This window comes from Osmerus mordax, chromosome 18, assembly GCF_038355195.1.
Source record: "Osmerus mordax isolate fOsmMor3 chromosome 18, fOsmMor3.pri, whole genome shotgun sequence".
Taxonomy (NCBI): domain Eukaryota; kingdom Metazoa; phylum Chordata; class Actinopteri; order Osmeriformes; family Osmeridae; genus Osmerus; species Osmerus mordax.
The window spans coordinates 12,573,282-12,593,503 of record NC_090067.1 but is presented as its reverse complement, the minus strand read 5'-3'; the positions used below and the strand labels follow the sequence as shown (position 1 = coordinate 12,593,503).

At 43.0% G+C, this 20,222-nt stretch overlaps 3 protein-coding genes across 4 annotated transcripts; all 3 read left to right on the top strand.

The window, feature by feature from the left end:
• Window positions 1-290: 290 nt before the first annotated feature.
• Window positions 291-3,466, top strand: LOC136962404 (zona pellucida sperm-binding protein 4-like). The gene is made up of 11 exons (XM_067256181.1): window positions 291-707; window positions 821-939; window positions 1,025-1,169; window positions 1,329-1,451; window positions 1,815-1,987; window positions 2,075-2,172; window positions 2,286-2,428; window positions 2,614-2,791; window positions 2,928-3,063; window positions 3,238-3,312; window positions 3,391-3,466. Exons 1-11 carry the CDS (start codon window positions 302-304, stop codon window positions 3,400-3,402), a joined length of 1,608 nt encoding a protein of 535 aa, XP_067112282.1. The 5' UTR covers window positions 291-301; the 3' UTR covers window positions 3,403-3,466.
• Window positions 3,467-6,032: 2,566 nt separating this feature from the next.
• LOC136962405 (sterile alpha motif domain-containing protein 9) lies at window positions 6,033-12,361 on the top strand. The gene is made up of 4 exons (XM_067256182.1): window positions 6,033-6,309; window positions 6,521-6,628; window positions 6,831-6,885; window positions 7,014-12,361. The coding sequence occupies exons 1-4, from the start codon at window positions 6,047-6,049 to the stop codon at window positions 11,712-11,714; spliced, it is 5,127 nt and encodes a 1,708-aa protein (XP_067112283.1). The 5' UTR covers window positions 6,033-6,046; the 3' UTR covers window positions 11,715-12,361.
• A 345-nt stretch (window positions 12,362-12,706) lies between these two features.
• Window positions 12,707-19,884, top strand: cndp2 (carnosine dipeptidase 2). Of its 2 annotated transcripts, none has more exons than XM_067255879.1 (11): window positions 12,707-13,078; window positions 13,673-13,765; window positions 14,155-14,461; window positions 15,320-15,408; window positions 16,391-16,591; window positions 16,831-16,915; window positions 17,487-17,647; window positions 17,840-18,004; window positions 18,327-18,468; window positions 18,872-19,019; window positions 19,122-19,884. In XM_067255879.1, the coding sequence occupies exons 2-11, from the start codon at window positions 13,706-13,708 to the stop codon at window positions 19,186-19,188; spliced, it is 1,425 nt and encodes a 474-aa protein (XP_067111980.1). In that variant the 5' UTR covers window positions 12,707-13,078; window positions 13,673-13,705; the 3' UTR covers window positions 19,189-19,884. The 2 variants fall into 2 exon arrangements, with proteins under 2 accessions (XP_067111980.1, XP_067111979.1); XM_067255878.1 differs by having other exon boundaries at window positions 13,670-13,765.
• The last annotated feature ends 338 nt before the right edge of the window (window positions 19,885-20,222 follow it).

The window sequence follows — 20,222 nt, the reverse complement described above, 5'->3', positions numbered from 1 at the left end:
ACATTGCAGAAATAATTCGTGAGTAGGCCTAACCTACCTCCTGCATGAGTTTATCATTGTTATATCTGAAATCCCAAAAGCATCTCTTATGACATTTACATAAAATATCTCGACCGCAGACAACAAATTAATTTCATGCAAGTGGCCCGCTTTTTCCACGTGAGAATTTGTGAATATTCATTATTGAACGAGGCTTTCTATTGGTAGCAAGCCGTTGCGGGCTCATCTCGGTTGCCTTATTAGAAGGACTGACATGAATTACGGTTACTCGCTCCACTTTCAGAGTGTAACGCAAGAACCCATGGCTTTCCTGACCACCTTGCTCCTAGCGCTAGCAATTGCACTGCCTTGGATTTTTTGCACCACTGAAGAATGGTTATCCTTTCCAAGAAACGGCGACTCGAGATCGCAATCGGAGGATTCTTCGGTCAATTTGAGAAATTATGATTCTGACGTTGATGATGACTACATCAGAGACCAAGCCGCGGTGCATTCGCCTAAGTTCTCAAATGTAGTGAATCCATACGTAAACCATCGGACCCAGGTGACTTTTGTGGACGTGAAAAGCGACCAGAAGTGGGCACCAGTTATGAAGTCTCTACCCAACAAGCCTGCACTTGTCACATTACCAGTTTTGTGCAGTGAAGATGAGTTTACAGTTACCCTACCAGTTGGTCCATTGAGTCAAGTGAAGATCTTAAATGACTGTAAGCGTATAGGCTACTGTAGACTTCTTTATCCAAATATTATTTAGGTTTACAGGATAGTCTCAACGCACTTGACGCCTTAATACAATTGCGATTCTTTTTCCGTTTCACAGATTCAAATACTCTGCTCCCAGTGGTTGATGCTCCGGAGGCTTGTGGCTACCTTTTTAACCAAGGGCTAAATCAGACTACATTGATTGTTAGCTTTTCGGGGTGTCACGTCAGCGTTCAGGTATTGTCTTTATAAGTGACATCCCCCTCCCCGGCTCCCCCCCCCCCTTTCTATCACTCCCTCCAACATAAATGTTTCTTGCCAGGACGGTCGTCACGTTTTGAGGGTAATGTATGTGAACCAGAATGGGAATATGGACGTCGCAACCGTGTCTTGTAAGGTCAGACCAGATTCTCCTCAACTGCCAGACAAGAATTATCGTTCTCGTGTCCCCGTTATTGAATCAACAGGTAAACCTGAATTCTCGCATATCTGACATGGGTATCTATTGCCTTTTTTAAATTATTTGAACGATGTACCAAGGCCAACACTTGTTCTGTTCCACTTTTGGTTCTCTGTATAGGCCTAACTGATCAATGAATCATGTAATTCTCCCCCACAACCACCAGGATGCAATATACCTCATGACCTGCAGCTGCCATGTGGCTTCAGAGACTGTCCTGCATCTGTGTGTCAGATGATGGGTTGCTGTGTGAACATAGCTACATCAGCATGCTACTACCCTATGGATGGTAAAGACTTCTGTCTAGAATTTCACAACTGATCCCTTGTTACTCTAGAGCAGTGGTTCTCAAACCTGTCCTGAAGTACCACCTGTCCTGCATGTTTTCGATGTTTCCCTGCTCCAACACACCTGATTCATATAAATGGGTCGTTATCTAGCTCTGTAGAAGCCTGGTAACGAACATGCATTTGAATCAGGTGTGTTGGAGCAGGGAAACATGCAGGCCAAGTTTGAGAACCACTGCTCTAACGTCACAATGTCCTGAGGTCAGAGATCAAAATTGGCAGTATGGGGAAGGATAGTTTGAAAGGCCCAAGTCTTGGAAGGTGAGTGTTCAGGCCGTGTGGGTGATCTTGTTCTCCCTACCCAGAATGCACTGCGGACAGACAGTTTGTCTTTGCCATCGTGAATGATGCTGCTTCCGTCCCTCTGGACTTGAGAACCCTTGTTGTTCCTGGGCATCCCAACTGTGTCCCTGTTGTGGTCACTGAGCAGGCTGTGGTCTACAAGTTCTCAGTCAATGACTGTGGCACTCGATCGTTTGTGAGTTTGATGTCAGAAACTACCATAATACAATTTCAAAATTGATTCAAATTACCAGACTCCCATTTCCCAATTTATTTTCTTTAGAAAATAGGCGAGACTGAAGTTTTCTTGGCTGAGGTGCAGACTAAACTTAGAGTCTACAAGTTGAATTTTGGCATTATCTCCAGGGATAATCCATTAAGGTAAGTAACTCAATTTTTAATGCTCTTTGCCTGGCATGAATCCTGACTGCATACATCTCTTTTGTTTTTTTTTGCTTTTAAGTATTTGGTTTGTACAAAAACATTGTTTCTAGGTTCATAGTGGAGTGTCGCTACCCAAAATCGGGTTTCGTTTTAGCGAGTGTGGGATTCATGGTGATGACTCCAAGTTTAGATTTACCCACCGCACAGCTTACTGCTGAAGGACGCTTCGGGGTGGAGCTGAGGATTGCAGAAGGTATTGGTCCTTTTTTGTTTCAAAAAGGTATTATAGTCTAGCTTGTAAGAGGTGGAATCATATAGTTGTCTAGAATTCAGATGTGTTCTGCATCTTGGCATTCTTTCTCTAGGACTTATTTATTTAAGTTTGTGACCAAGGCAACCAAATTGACGCGTGTATCCCTGCCCCCCTCCTCCGCCCAGACGAGACGTACTCCTCCTTCTACCCACACGACCACCAGCCGCTGACCCTCCTCCTGGGTAAACCTGTGTACCTGGAGCTTCACCTCAAGGCTCCTGAACCCAGAGCTGTGATCCTAGTCAACTACTGCCTGGCTTACCCCCGCTCTGCCGGGAGAGCCATGGTGCTCATTCATGAAGGGTGAGGGGGCAACTACAATGCTGTAGATCCAAGATGGTGGACTCCTGCCTTTTTTGGGGGGCAACTACAATGCTGTAGATCCAAGATGGTGGACTCCTGCCTTTTTTTTTTGGTTATCAATTGTTTATCATCTCAGGTGTGCCAATCCTTACGATCCCACCATCAACATCCTTCAATCGGTCAGTCTGTCTCAGAATCGCCACACAAGGCGTTTCGTGATCCATGCCTTCCAGTTCATGGACACGAAGACCAGGAGATACCTGGATGAGGAGGTCAGTTAGGCTGCCTGGCGAATCTGCATCATGGGAGTTTGGTGCCCAATGAATTTTTACTCTGCCCTACATTCTCCCAAGGAAGTATACTGTACTTGGATGTTCAGGAAGCCCTGTACAGCAGTTTTCACTTTGTAGTAATGACCCCTTTGTGTTTAATATCACTGCTTCTAGATCTACTTCATGTGCTCCACTGAACTGTGTATGCCAGACGAGGGTCTCTGTGAGGAGAGCTGTTTCGATGGCCTGGTGAGTTGGTCTACTGTAGAGCTGTTGCGTTTATTGATTTGTCTGGAATAAGGACTTTTTTAACTCTTGACTCCCCAGTCTGCTCCATGAGTGTCTACCGGGATGCAGTGGATGGCTCATGTACATCTGTAAAAATAAAAACTTTTTATGTTAAGGGTTGTCTTTGCTCCTTTACTGGGTCTTTTCTTTTAGAATATACACACATAACTTGTCAAATGAGATCTGGAGCTCCACTATGCAGACACTGAGTGACAGGTATGACAATTGATCATCTTTCATTAGATATTGGGAGTTATTAGGTTGTTCTGACAGGCTGAATGTTAGAAACTTAACTTGTTAGTCCAATCACTGCTCAAGAGAAATGTCGGCCACAGCCAAGAATACAAAGGCGTTTAATGCCAAGTAATCAAGAGTGAGATAATTGCTAGTAAAACTTAACCTCTTAAGAATCCTGTTAAATTTGCCTGAAAACGCCTAAACAGCATACCCAAAGTAAATTGGAAGCTGTTCTTGAACCATTTGGAGTACATGCATGTAAATGATCTCTTTTGAAAGCTGACACTCTGAAGTTATGTCCCCTGTTGTCAGGACCCCTGTCAGTCCTACTAGTGTTGAGTAATAGAAGCTTGAACACAAGGAAAGTGAAAATTTCTATTTCCGTCTAGATTTTGTTTTGAAAACAGAGGCCTGAAGAGGCCTAGAGGTGGTAGGTATTAGCTGGAAGACTAAATTGGACCACAGGTTGAAGCCTTACCCAATTCAAATCAAAAGTCAAACATAATACCACAATATATTCATATTTGACACATGTTTTTATAAGAGTACATCCATTCATTTTCTAAAAGGGACTTTTGGAGACTCCAAAATGACCCTTTGTAACCAAGGTCAAATACTCAGGATAAAAGGTATTATTTTTCATAATTGTTATCTCTAATGAAAGGTGGTACTTAGAACTATCATATATAATAGCTAAATCCCTAATTAGTATTACTGAAACACAAAAATTGAAGCATGAACACATTGGAGTGCTTTATCTGATTCCCAGGATTGGCGCACAAAGAAAACTGATTGCGCAATACCATATTGCGCAATCGACTTTTATTTTGACGGCTCCACAGACACATACAAATGAGGTATTTGCATTTTCAGCTAGCTTTCAGCTACAAGGCTAACGAGCTCATTTCAGAGCCAGTCGAAGCCAGTTCGAGAAATTTGTTTAGAAAGAGTGTGTGTGTGGGGGGGGGGGGGGGTCATACTGTGAGTATTACAGATTGGGCTTTAAATGTCAAAGGTTCTGCAACATGCTACGTCTTGTATTAGTGTACATTTGCCACACCCTTGAGCTCAAATTACATTTATTGCTTTCAGTCAGATGCAAGCTGAAGGACTACAATCTGCAACTCATGGTATGAACAGCGTTTGATAGTTGGTCTTTGAACTTCAGAAACTCGGATCGTCCAAAACATTCAGAGGTAAGGTTTTCATATGAAATCGACAGGTAGAGTTCAAGGTTCTAATACAAGCTTGTAATATATTGTGGCTGATCGATTTTAAATAAGGACATACAGCCAACATTACATAGGCGTTTAATGCTAAGTCATCAACTGGGTGAGAGAATTACTCTTGTAACTTAAGGCGTCAAAGTTATTCTGATGTCAGATACTGTATGAGAATTAGATTGGGCTTTTAAATGTCTGTTCTCTTCTAATGTTACAGCTTTTGCAACATGCTACCTCTTGAATTAGAGGTGTACCCTAACCACAACCTTGAGAGATCACGTTTCATTTCTTATGACTCTTCCGTCAGACGCAAACTGATGGACTATGATCAGCAGCTTGTTTTTGAATCCTTTCGATTAATTCACATTACAGCCCGAATTCAAAAAGGTTAAATAAATGTGTATGCGTCACAGATAAGAGAATGCATACACGCATAACATGGTTGGTTCAATTACAAAACAGGACAAACCTGTTTGTCTTTGATTTGTTGTGTGCTTTGTGTCATTGATGGCAGCTCAGTGGTTGGTTTGGATCCTTAGTGAAATACTGTGGGTAGAAGTTAAGGAGTAGTGTAATAAGGAGTGGATTTTCTTTTTGTTAGTTCTAAAACCCTTAGCTAAGAGTACATATAGGCACACCTGTGTATGCTCTGCCTTTCAATCCAATGTTTAACAAAGGCAGAGGCCTTTGTGAAACATTGGATTGATCAGAATTACTCCACATATCATATTAACCTGCTGTAATTGCGGGCGAAGCCAGTACACAGACACGCTGGAGACGGTCTGCGTACAGACTGTATTCACAAAACCACTGTGTAGTCTGTACAGAGCCACAGAATGCGGATGGTTGTCAAAGTAACCCTGAAGAAATACATCCTCAGATACTTTGTATGAGTGCAAAACCAGGAAGCACGATTTGTATTGTTGCTTTTGCAGGTGAAACGTTATACAATCCTACGTTAAGGGAAGCTGTATTCAATTGTTTTCAGATGACAGAAATCTTGTCAGGGCCTGGGGGTGAAGGGTTTAGCTTATCGAAGTTAATCGAAAATGTGCGTTCTTCTACTTGTATGGTTAGGAAATGGATCTTTAAAAGCTTGGTAACAATTACAAAGAAGTAAGATGAGATATGCTTGATTTGATGACACTCTTTCCTGTTATGACTTGATACGACTCTTTCCTGCCGTATTAGGAACCTTAAATTTTGAGATCACAATGGGTGGAGACATGAAATAGATGACGAGTCACAACAGAAAAGACAGAGTGAGAAAACATGTCTCTCGGGAGAGGCAAAGTCCCATGGCATCAGAGGAGAATGCAGGCAAACCAGCAGGACAAGTTGGAGCAGCAGAACATTGCTGCCCGGACAAACACAAGATGGAGGAGCAGCCAGAGGAGAAGCCAGAGTCTCCTGGATCTCCTGACTCCATAAAAAGTGAAGGCTCACTGGACTGGCCGATCAACTTCAATCAAGAAGGATGTGAAGAACTCCCAAAAAGGTTGGATTTATTGCAGACATCATGCTTTTTTTAAGAGTATATAGAATACTGTATACTGTTTCAATACTAGATTAGATATATCACTATATCATCATATATCATCATATTCATGATAGGAAAAGTTGAATAATGAAGTCCCAACAGTGTAAACGATAGTCACATGACCAAATATAAAAGCAGTAACTAAACACGTTTCTTCTGTTTTTCACAGGGAGATGAGGCTGGAGAGAGCACAGTCTCCGACTCTAAGTTATCTTTCAATGAGAACTGATCGCTCCATAGAACAACCACCTAATCTTGACATTTCCTCCATTCAGAGGTTTATATTCCAAACTGTGTAATGTTTACGGTTTCCCTGTATTTAAACGGTTTCCATGTATTGAAGGAACTACAGCATGTCTTGGTTTGACATAGTTACCTATTTAGTTACATTATATCCAAAGCAAACTCTTACTTTCATTAAAAACTTGTATGAAACTTTTGTGTGAGGGCGGACCTTAATGTGTGTCCACTATTTACAGGTTAACAAAACAAGACGGATCAGAACTTTCCACACGAGAAGCACATGCAGAAATGGTATCACAAAATATATATTTGTAAATTACCTTACAAAGTTTTAGAAACATTAGACTGTTATGTGTAGCAATGATAAGTAAATATTAATGTGAGCAGGACTAATTATCCACACCACACATTTTTCCCAGGCTGCAGATGTTTCCCAGTTTCCTCAAAGAATTGAAGACTGGACTACTGAGGAGGTGCGAGATTGGCTGACGAAAATGCTTAAAGTCCCTGAATCGGTTTCCAAGAAGCTTTACGACCAAGACGTATCAGGAGGGTGTCTGGTTTGCTTCGATAAAAAGGACTTAATAGATCTAGGTTTAACAATAGGGCCTGTTGTTCAAATCATAAAAATGGTAGACAAGCTAAGAAAAAACACAAGTACAAGTACTCGAGCCAGTTTCTTTGCTAAAAAAGAGGAGCAAGAAGCAAAGTTGCAAGAAGTCGATGTTGGAAAATATGAACGAACACAGGAGATAGACACAGTGAAATCAGACTCAGAAAGTCTAATGGCCGCTTCTTGGATGCCGTTGGAGAGAATGGATGTGAACACTACAGACACAGTGACACCAGAGAAAAGAATATGTGTTCCTCGGCTCTTTGATAAAAAGGACCCCTCATTCATGTACACACAGAATAATATCCTTCCACTTGCTGTTGGTCCAAGCGATCTCATAGAACCTGTACATGAATACAAGCTGCTACTTGGTAACATGGAAGAGGTCAGTGAGAGAGAGATCCTTTACGAGTTTTGTAACGAGGCGGTTTGTTTTGCCGCAAGCTGCATGAATTCTCGCACCAATGGAACCATCCATTTTGGCGTCAATGATGCCCCAGGGAACCCACACGGGCAGATTGTTGGTCAAAAGGTGTCCTCTTTTAACGACTATATAACTGAGTTTGAGATGCGCCTGGACCAACACTTTAAAGAGAACAAAAGAATTGCTAAAGCATGTGTCCGCCCCCCACAGTTCTTCCAAGTTCAAAACATAGACGGCACAACTTCTGGCAAATACGTGATTGAGGTTGATGTTATCCCCACATATTTTGAGACTCGAGAGATGTTGTTCTATACATATTTATACACATCACCAAAGGGACAACATGTGGGATGCAACACTGAATGCCTTTTTGTACGGCAAGGTACCAGGTGCATGAACATTCTAGCAGACCCCAATACAAAAACACTGCTGCAGCGCGTAAGAGTTATAACCGAAGAAGTGAAAAATTGGGCGTTGACTCGCAAGGAGATGGAGAAGAACTGTCACACACCCAAACCAGGGCAACAAGGCCATAAGCTTAAACAACTGATAACTCATGGGAGAGCCACACTTGAGAATTCACTGTATGTTATCCTAGTCACAAACAAGTGCCACTCTCGTCAGCTTGAGCATTTACATTTTTTGAAAGAGATGAAGTTGTTGGCCGTGCTCGAGTTTGACCCTGAATCGGACAAATCTGGGACATGCGGTTTCTACAGAAAGGATCGTATAGCTAATCTACACTATCCTCGAATGTACAACACCCAAGAGAATGTCTCCAATCTCATTGCAAAGCTTAACTTGTTCAAGCAGACAAGCTGGGTATTTTGTAATGGACGGGCAAATGAGCAAGACGAACAAGACATGCCATTCTCTCCCAGTGACTGGTTGAAGAAACGCGCAGGAGAAGTTAGCGACATGGTTTCGATCCTCTGCAATCCGGATGTGTTGCCAAAAGATCGTTTACTGATGGTCTTCCTTCTTCACTCAGTGGAGACCGATGTCTCAAGTCCCATCATGGAGACCTTCTGTGCTATATATCGCAACCTAGAAGGAGAGGATAACATGGTCTGCCTATGCAAAGACTCCACTGTGTTTAGTCAATGGAAAGAACTGATCAACAGTCGCTGCAAAGTGGACATCACTCATAAATGCATCTACGAACTGAGTCTGAATGAGATTGACAGCACGATAAGAAAACTGAAAGAACCTCGCACCCAGTCTTCCAGCAGGTACCTGCCATCCATTGGCTCCAGCTCAGTCCTCCTCACAAAGAAAGATGAGGAGCTGATGACTGACCTCAATATCCTGTGTGAGAATGAATGTGAGGACTCAGAAATTGAGACAGCCGAGTCTTTCAAAGACTTTACGACAAAAACGGAGGAAGACTTTTACCGGGGTGGTCAGGTGACTTGGTGGAACTTCTACCTGTCTGAGAGACCAGACTGTCTTCCATTCATCAAACGAAACAGTTTTGAAGATCTTCAAAACTTGATCACAGAGAGCTCCACATTTTCATGCGTCATTATCAACTTGTTCCACCATCCAGGCTGTGGAGGAACAACAATGGCAATGCACGTCCTGTGGAGCCTCAGACGGAAATTTCGATGTGCTGTTTTGAAAAACAACATAGCTCATAACAGTTACATCGCAGTCCAAGTCTTGCACCTGCTGACCTGTGGCAGAGAGGAGCAGTCACACTACACACCTGTTCTTCTCCTGGTAGACAACTGGGTGGATGTTGAAGACCTTCAGCGATGCATTCTGAGTGGGGCAAGAGAGAAACAAAGACAGGAGGGTGTACTGGTCGTCATTCTGAACTGTGAGAGAACACAGTTCCCAGCTGAACTCTCCAGGAATAGCAGAATTGACAATGTATTCATCACCAACAAACTATCCCCCGAAGAGAAAAAATTCTTTAATGAGAAATTGAAAGACCTTAAGGACAACCATGAGAAACCTGAAACCTTCTATGCTTTTATGATCATGACAAACAATTTCAGTGAGGAATACATTGAGAATCTGGTGTGCAACACTCTTAAAGATCTGGATACCTCCAGCAAACAGGGACAACTTCTTTCTTTCTTGGCAATACTGAACACATATGTGAATGGTTCATGTATGTCCCTTTCTCTGTGTGAAGAGTTAGTGGGGATAAGGAATGCCTTATGGGAAAGAGAGACACTAGAAGACAAGATGGACCCGTACTCCACTCTGCTTATCCACTTCTCTGTTGAAGAACATGGCACTTATCAAGCTGTACGGTTTCTACACCAAATGATTGCCAGTAATTGCTTAAAAGTCTTGACCACGAAGCACAACCTATTTCGAGGAGAAATAACAACAAATCTGTTGCATTGTGACTTGCTTTACAAGTCTTGCATGGGGAAAGACATCCTGGTTCAAAACATCCAAAGTATGCTGATAACACGACATCGGAAAGAACTTGGAAATGACAAAGACACGCTGTTCTCTCCTTTGATTGAGGATATACATAGCGATGAGGGAACTGAACAAATCAAGCATGTATTGATAAAGGCAACAGATAGATTTGACAAAAATGCAACAGTGCCTCAAGCTTTGGCAAGACATTTCTATCTGAAAGAGAAGGACTTTATATCTGCCTTGCTTTGGGCTAAAGACGCACAGCAGAAGAAGTACAATTCCTACATTGCGGACACACTTGGACAGGTGCATAAAAGCAGCATGAAACATGAACTTACTCAAGATCTCACCCCAAAGATGTTAGACAGATGCCTCGAGTCAGCATCCAATGCCATAAAAGCATTCAGAGATTCTCAAGATCTCGCAAAAAAAGATGAACAACCGGATCCCTTTGACCAGCGCAATAGAAAAAGACAAAAAACCTACAACACATCAGGCTATGTAGGTGAGATTGAGGTAACGATGATAATTTTCAATGTCATCAAAAACATTCCATTTTTCAATGAAAGTACTTACCAGAAGGACAGAATGTTGCAGTTCCTCAGCGGTCGACTGCCAACAAAAGATTTACACATTGGAAGCACCCCGATAGATTCCGAGTTTATTGCTATCCTAGCAGACCATGAGAGGTTCTTAGTGTCCTTGAGGCGACAACTAAAGGAAAGCTTCACTTTCTTTGAGAACTACTTTACTTACCTAAAACCCAGGTCCATTGAGAGGGAAACGGTAGACGACAAAACCAAAAGAAAAGTGTCTAAATACTTCAGTGAATACATGCAGATCTTCTGTGCCAAGGAAGAGAAAGACACTGAAAAAGCTAGTAAACCACGCTTGAGTGTGAGCCAGGAAGTTGAGGACCAGCGACGCTACTTAGAGGAAAAAAGAGCGGATTCATTTGCCGGGCTCCTTCAATGTTTGACTGAGAAGAACCGAAATCAAATGGAGTTCATTCTGAAGAAATGGCAGTTCATAGTTGATTATTCAGTTCGGAAATTATTGTCTGACAGAATACATTATATCCTGGCAAACATTGTTTTTCACTCAATGAAACCAAGTTCAGAGTTACTGAAAAAATATAGAGACTTGGTGTCCTTGCTCAATGAGATGCTGCAAGACGAAGGAACCAATTCAAACTGCACAGAGCTGTACTATCTCTCCATGTTGCTGATGTGGCCAAATAACGACAGTGTGCTCAAGAACACGACAACTTTCAAAAACATCGGCACATATGTCACGGCATCCAAGAAGTCCTTCAATCGTCGTTTTTCTCACTTGTTTCCAGCAAGGTCTGCAATATCACATTTCTACCTCGGAAACTCCCAAGGTCTGAAGAGAATAATAAGCAAAGCAAAAATCGAACAGGCTCTGAAACCATCTCCAAAGTCTTTTAAAGACCGACTCTGGCAGACTGGGCTAATATGGAAGGAGCCGGAAGTTAAGAAACTCCTGTTACGTGTGAAAGGGAAAACAGAAAATGGGGAAATCCATCATTTTTGTGGAAATGTCAAAATCCTGGTGCGTCCAGTGTACCTTGGAGGGGTGCGTCCTGGGTGTAGTGTGGAGGAAGTCTCCTTCTATATAGGATTCAGCATGGAAGGACCTGTCGCCTACGATCTCCAGTATGTTAATGACCCGTAAACAGCAGTGATAGATTTTCAAGTGTAAAAACAAAAGAGCAACAGTTGGAGGGAACAATGAAGGGTGTGAAAAGATAAGAGGAGAACAAAAAAAAGAGTACAGTGTTACTTTATTGATTTGGGTGGTGTACACACACACGATTTGTTGTTATTTACCACAATGACAAAGACCAATACGTTTTCTTTTGTGTTTTCATTTATTATAATTTTTTTTAACTGTAGTTCCTACTAATGAGATGGTACTTACATTTAGTCATTTATTTTCACTGAGAATAATGTCATTACGTTTATGTAATCTAAATGTATATTCAACAAATACAATTTCATGCATGTGTTGGAAGGAAAACATGAAGTAATTGTTATATTGTTCTAATTTACCAACATGCGCAGTTGCTAGAATGTTACAGATTTGCACCAGTTCTGCATTCATATTTTACATTGTTAATTGGATACATGCATAGGCGATTTTTACCGCGAAACTGTTGGGATGAAAACATTAACATTTTCAAAATAAATGAAAATGTGTAAGATATATTGTTGTATGTTCTATCACGGTTTATTGTACTCTAATGATGAATTTTAAAATTTTTAAGATATTAATTGTGAGCATTTTTTGAAAGCAAAAAAAATAAAAATCACTACCCACCCTTCTGCGTTTTTCGAAAAACGGACACATGGGAACGCCCTCTTCTCCGAGGAACGCCCTCTACGAGCTCTCCGTCAGCCCTCGGAGAGCCCCGGAGAGCTCGAAGTGCACCTCCTGAATTTTCTAACTATCCGTCGTGAGCGACGGAGAGCTACGGAGACCCCCTTGGCTGTGATTGGTCAGTATTATGAATCGCTTGCGTCAGGGGCGGGGGCGGGGTTGCCGGGATAAACAGGACGAACAGAATCCTTTGACCGCCATTGCTGTAAGTTTTCACAATTCATATTTCAGCTAAACAGTACATGTAAATCAGCATCTGAATTAAAATGTGACGAGAAATTGGCAGTGTAGTTGCTGAAAATGTGCGTATGTTATTGATGAAACGGCTAATTTGTAAATGTGCTCCGACTTCTCGATAACCTAGGTAAATAAACACTCCACGACGATTTACAAAAAACGTTGCGCCACCTACTCTTCTGGCAGTGAATTGTTTTCAGCACCCACAGCCTACGGAGAACCATAAACGCAGTCTATCCGTCCGTATCCGTGTGCCCGCCCATCCGTAAACGGAGACGCAGAAGCATATTGCGGCCTTAAGACTTCCGCCTGGACTCAGGCTGTATACCCTCAGGAACGAACCCCACTTCCACGGACTATAGGGTGGCTGGAACGCTGCTACTCTCACATTTTAATCGTCTCACACGTTCAAGTGTCTAAAAGTAAGTTGGTATAACGCAGAGATGTTGGGCAGCCCAGACCACTGTTGGAAATGTCTCGGAATTGATATGCTTAGTGCTGTCATACTTGGTATTTTGTTGCCTGATTGTTTGGTTGAATGCTAGATAATGTTAGCTCAGTATAGCTGACAGTGTGCTATTAGTTATCCGGCAGCAGTCTTGCACTGTCAGTGTGACAGTAGTAGCTAGCTTAGCTAGTTAGCGCTAGCAAGTTAGCTAATACGAATGAGCGAAAGCTGACATTATCATGTGCCTGTAGCTAACGTTAGCATGATACAGTCGGCATTCAAAAGTTAACTAGAATCTGTAGGGTTCAGACATTACAATTATACCAATCTCTCTGCCAACTAAATGACAACTGCGCCTTAGATCTCATTGTGCTTGACAAGAGATTGCAGTGACTATTGAATACAACCAGGTATAATCAAAGCAGTCAGTTTACAGTATCGGGGTTATAAAGTTATGAGATAGGTTAGGGAGGAGTCTAGATCACTGGACTCGATATTAAACGTGTGGACTTGTGACTTAAACTCTCAGTTTGTGATTCATCAGAACATACGCTACTCTCATCAGCAGGTCCTCCCTTTGGATTTGGTCTATCTGAAAACCATGGCTCACCTTCCAGCACTTTTTAAATACATCGATGAACACCAGGAGCTGTACATTGAGGTAGGTATCAGTAACATCTATGTTTCTGCCAATTAAAAAATAATACCAGGATTTACTTGAGTTGTGAATTGTATTGTGGTACTCTGCATAGGACAAACGTAACTGTAATAAATAATATTACCATAGAAACTCCACTTGGCAAGTGTTACGTTTTGAAACTTCTTGTTGGCTGAATAGTCAAGTAATGCTCTTCTAAGGTCATAACTTCAAACTGACACACAATGCTTTATGAGTAAAGTATTCATCCTGAAGATATTTGAATTAGCTAAGGAGTCACCACAGATATGACAAAGATGCCTGTGAAAGCTGTTGTTAAGTCAAGCTTCCCACACAACGTGTTCCACCAAGTCATCTCGTACCTCCTCTCCCGCTTCTCTCTCCCACGGCAGCGTCTGGCGGAGTGGGTGGCGGTGCAGAGCGTGTCCGCCTGGCCGGAGAAGCGTGGAGAGATCAAGAAGATGATGGAGATGGCGGCCAAGGACATCGAGAGGCTGGGGGGCAGCGTGGAGATGGTGGACATCGGGAAACAGAAGCTGCCCTCCGGAGAGGAGATCCCCCTGCCCCCCATCGTGCTGGGCCGCCTGGGCTCAGACCCGGGGAAGAAGACCTTGTGCATCTACGGGCACCTGGATGTCCAGCCGGCCAACCTGGATGACGGCTGGGACACGGAGCCCTTCACTCTGGTAGAGAAAGATGGTGAGTGTTTTTCAGTTTTTTTTTATAGCGATATCCGCCGTTGTCCTGTTTTCTCCCTTCCATTCCAAACAGTGACCAACGGCGGTCTCCCTTCTCTGCAGAACGCATTGGAGGTAAAACGTTTTGCGCCTGTGAGAGAAGAGACACCATTATGTATTACGCAATGTTTATTCCTTCTCTGCTCCATGATTGAGCAATGTGTCGTTGTAGAGGCAGACACCTTGTGATTTCAGCTGCTCTTTTAAGGAGTCAGAATACATCTGAAGATCCAAGGGGTCTTGATTTCGACAGAGACTGCAACCGTATGGTAACTGCACTATGATCTACTGTAAGGCCCTTTAGACACTAAGCCAACAGGACAGAACCTGGAACTCACTTTATATTATGTTCAAAGTTCACTTTAATTAACCTGAACTGAGCTTTGTAGATATGCCAGTTGTGTCTAGAGGCATGACAACACTATCTTATGAAGGTAAAAGTAGTGTAAAAATAAGAATGGTCTCTAAACGGTCAAATCATTGACATCCTGTCAGTAATTTTCAGTCTTTTCAATTTCAAGTCTTGCTTTTGAATAACAGTCCTCACCACTCTCTTATAGAGATTACTTCTACAGAATCTTCTTCTAGTGTCACTGTCTGTCTAATCGGTCAGTGTGTGAGATCAGCACTTCCTGTTGTTGCTGATGTAGGTGGTCTCGTGTTTGTCATGTGACTGTCAGCTGGCTGGTGTTCTCCTCACCGCAGAGAAACACAATCCTAGACAGTTCTCTGTTCCTCCTTTTGGCATCATGAGTTGCCCAACAGGAAATCAAAGGCTGAGCAGAGAATCTCTCTCACATGCTCTGTGGTGTTCCTGCAGGGAAGATGTACGGAAGGGGCTCCACAGATGATAAAGGACCAGTGTTGGGCTGGTTGAACTGCATCGAGGCTTACCAGAAGATACAACAGGTAGAACACACATTCTACAGGTGGATGTGTGTGTGTGTTGAAAGAGATGCACACAATCAATTCCTTTAGTCTTCCTTTAGTATTCCTCATTGCAAAGGTCAAAGGTCGCCGGCTATGGCTCCGGTGAATTCCACAAGCGATCAGATCTTCACTGTCAGCCACATACCTGGTCAAAGGTCCTTGAGGAATCTTTATCTATCTCTAGCCTGGTCTTATCCACGTACCGCATTCAGCGTTTAATGATTGAGCGCACTTATCATTGACACAGAGGAAGAAATGCAGGGTCAGTGTTAGTCTTGATCAAATCAAACTGAATGGACAAACAGTTTGACAATGGCCAATACTTCTTACTTGGTAGCATTTTAATAAATATGCATTCATCGTTCATCTATTAATGTATATTGCTCTCTCTAGATCTGGGAATGGTGATTTTATTTAATTGCTCCTCATTGATTATGAATTAAGGTTTGAATCTAAGAGCGTCTGCTAAATGACTAAATGTAAAATGACTAAATCTAAGGTGCTTTGTTTCTAGCACAGGGAGGGGGGTGTTCACAAACCACGTTAGGCCAGAGAGTCAATTCTCAGTGTTTCTCATACATGATTTATTTGTGGCGGCCTGCATCAAATAACTAATTAAAAACAAACTGATCAGAAAAATAAGAATTTTAACAGACATTAGCGTGATAATAATGACCTAAAATGACAGAAATAATCGAAAATATTGAAAATACATTCTCACAAGACGATAACAGCCTTCCTACGTTACATTGACAGTTTATTAATTTACCAGACACTTTTTTCCAAACCGACGTACAAATAGTGCATGTGGAAAGCACACCAGAAGATCAAGGATCAGACGTTTATCGTTCTAGCAGTATTTTGGTAGTCAGAGTCAAAGAACGGTCAGTATTTACTGGACACGTCGCGAAGTAAGGCCACTCTAAAGTAGCTCTCAACCTTCTCTCCTACGCCGAAACAGGAGCTGCCCATCAACATCAAGTTCTGCTTCGAGGGCATGGAGGAGTCTGGCTCCGAGGGCTTGGACGAGCTGGTGTTCTCCCGCAAGGACACCTTCCTGAAAGATGTGGATTACGTCTGCATCTCTGACAACTACTGGCTGGGCAAGACCAAGCCCTGCATCACCTACGGCCTGCGAGGCATTTGCTACTTCTTCATCGAGGTGAGGGCAGACGGACAGGCCTGGAGCACGCCTCGCACGACACACGCAGACACTGTTGGGATGACGTCGTTGTCAGGGTGAAGGTTGTCAGGCAACAATTCTGATTCCGTTGTTAAGTGGGTGAAATACATAGTTAAAAGTTGTTTTTCCCCCCCAGAATCGTTCCCTGTTAGACTTTGTGTGTGTGTGTGTGTAGGTGTGTAGGATCACAATAAATAAGGGTCTTGTCTGCTTGGTAGGTGGAGTGCTGTGAGAAGGACTTGCACTCTGGTGTGTTTGGGGGCTCTGTGCATGAAGCCATGACTGACCTCATCGCCCTCATGGGTAAGCTACTGATGGGTTGGGGCTTAGTTGCAAATAGTGTGTATGTGTGTACTATGATTTAGTATTTGTAGACAGAATTTGTTTTATTGTGGTGCCCCTCAGCAGCCTGGGTTCGAATCCCGCCCGGGCGCTTTGCTGCATGTCTTCCCTTCTCTCCCTTTCTGTGCTTTTCCTCTCATACTTAAATACAAATGTACAAATACAAATGTAATGTTTTTTTGTAATGTACAAATACAAATGTACACTTTGTACATTTGTATTTTTTGGTAATATTTGTATTTTTTTATTTTTATATTGTAAATTACGGCAACTTATATTTTATATTTTATTTAATTCTAATTCCACTTAGTACTGCTAGTTTATGTACCCTTAGTATAGATAGTCCACATTTTTAAGTTTAGGTTCCTATATGTTTATTGTATGCACCTTCCTGCCAAAGCAAATTCCTTGTCTGTGCAAACTTTTATGGCGAATAAATCCCATTCTGATACTTCACTTAAAAACTGTCCAAAAAAGCATGAAAAATGCGCCAATCTCTTTTTTAAATAGTACTTTGTTTCCCCTGTCGCAGGCTCGCTGGTGGATAAGAAGGGGAAGATCCAGGTACCGGGGGTGTACGAGGATGTGGCCCCCGTCACGGGGGAGGAGAAGAAGCTGTATGAGAAGATCGAGTTTGACATGGACGAGTACAGCAAGGACATAGGAGCCAACAGGCTGCTGCACAGCACCAAGGTGTGACATATACACCATAGAAGAAGAAAGTTTGTGTTACGCTACAGTTGTTGTGCTGCCGTAATACAGGCGTCTCAGTGCCTCATCTAGATTCAGACTGGGGTAGTCGTGGTGACCTGTCATGGCGACTTGTTGTGGTGACCACGGTAACCCGTCACGGCGACCCTGACCCCCCTTGCTGTCCCCCCCCAGGAACAGCTCCTAATGCACCGCTGGAGGTTCCCCTCCCTCTCCCTCCACGGCATCGAGGGAGCGTTCTCCGACGGGGGCGCCAAGACCGTCATCCCCCGGAAGGTCATCGGCAAGTTCTCCATCCGCCTGGTGCCCGACATGGACCCCAAGGAGGTGGAGAAACAGGTAGGAGCTGATGTTTCGGGCGGCCATCAAAACGGCATCGCGTCAAAAAAAAAAAAAATGGCGGATTGACGAGAGATCGGAGGTCGTCGCTTGACAGTCTGTCGTTGAGGCAGAAGACAAGGGGCATCAGTTTCATTACACATGACACACTTTTTGAAAACTGCAAATCTGTCCCCTCCTACTTTTTACTACAAAAATTATATTTAACGGCTGCATCCTCAGTTGTTTATAAAAAGTCCCACCCACATTTGAAAACAAACTCCTCCTAGTGGACAGTTCAATGTTCTGCAACGGAACGACCTGTCTTCCTAACTCCGTGCAGGTGGTCAGTCACCTGGAGAAGAAGTTCTCTGAGCTGGACAGTCCTAACAAGCTGAAGGTGTACCTGGGTCACGGAGCTAAGGCATGGGTGTCTGACTTCAACCACCCCCACTACATGGCTGGCAGGAATGCCATGAAGACAGGTAGAGAGAGGCACACACCTGGGGGGGTATTCAGCCTCTTATCGCAGTGGATTGGCTTTAAATTTGATAGTTTTTTCTTCTGTTTTTCTTCTTTCTCCCTTTCTACCTCTCCCCTCTGTCTCTCTGTGTCTCTGTGCATCTCTTTCTCCCTCTTTCTTTCTCTACCCTCTCTCTCCATCTGTTTCTATCTCTCTTTCTACCCTCTCTCTCTCTCTCTCTCTCTCTCTCCATCTGTTTCTATCTCTCTTTCTCCCCTCTCTACCGTCTCTCTCTCTCCATCTGTATCTATCTCTCTTTCTACCCTCTCTCTCTCTCTCCATCTGTTTCTATCTCTCTTTCTCCCCCTCTCTATTTCTCTCTCACTCCCTCTCCCATATCTCTCTCTGTCTCTCCCCCCCTCCAGTGTTTGGGGTGGAGCCTGACCTGACCCGGGAGGGGGGCAGCATCCCCGTGACCCTGACCTTCCAGGAGGCCACCGGCCGTAACGTCATGCTCCTGCCCATGGGCTCGTCTGACGACGGGGCGCACTCTCAGAACGAGAAGCTCAACCGGTGAGTCCAGCCCTGCCTGGCTCACCATACCAGTAGACACACACACACTCGCTACAAGCTAACAACCCTGACCATGTCTTACGCCTCTTTGTTCGTTTCCAGGACCAACTATGTCCAGGGAACCAAAATGCTGGGGGCCTACTTCCATGAAGTGTCTCAGCTGAAATAAATAGCCCATTCCCCTCCCCAACACTGTGGGACATGCATACATATATATATATACACATGATGGTGGAGTGTTTTTGTGTGTGTATATACAGTATGTACGTCCATCTATGAGATGTGGAGCCCACTGGTTAATTTAGTTACAAACAAAAGCAGGTTTCAACAAACTGTCACTTTACAGTAAAGAGAAACTTCTTTTTTTGTAACATGGATCTTTATATGAATTTGGTTGTGAGTGGCGGTCGGCCTTTTTGTATTGTGTGGTGTTTCAGTGCCGGTATGTTCTATACACACGGTTCTTCCATTTCCGAGGGCATCTTGAAACACTTGGATATCACTTCTAAGGGCTTTAAGATTTGACATGGGATCATTTAAATAATCCACTTTTAATCTTACCTTAATCCGTGTATCTGCTGGTGATAAAGGAAGAAGATTGTCTTAAAGCGACATGTTGTTGTGCTCAGACGTGTTCTTATCACTTGGATGGTATCATGAGTTCAAAAAAGAGGAACATTTTGCACTTTCAGGAAATGTTTTGTGTCTGAAATTGTGTTATACTGAATCTCAATCACCTCTGAACTGAAAGGTTTTCTCCTGGGCCTTGATGTGTATCTCAGGCCTTAACCACTGTGAAATGAAAAGCATCAATGTCTGGCAAATATTCAACAACAACAAAATAAATTACATGTTGTCAACCACAGACTTTTTACAATTTGTGTTTTGTATTTATAATCCTTACTGGGTTGGGCAGATATCATCACACCATAAAAAAAAAACACAGAAAATAATTCTGATCTTTAATTGTTTTGTTTTAAAATATTCATCAGGGCAGAGCTGTTCTGTTGCCTCTAGCTGCTCCTGAGGGATCGGTGACTCAGATCAGACACACAGGTTTTACAGGAATCACTTTGGGACAAAGCTCAAACATGACTTAATTGAGTTGACATCCCAGACCTGGCCTTTCTTTAGGACCTGCCCTTGGTCTGTGTGTGTGTGTGTGTGTGTGTTTCTCCTCCCTCGTTTCACGTCCTCTCAGGG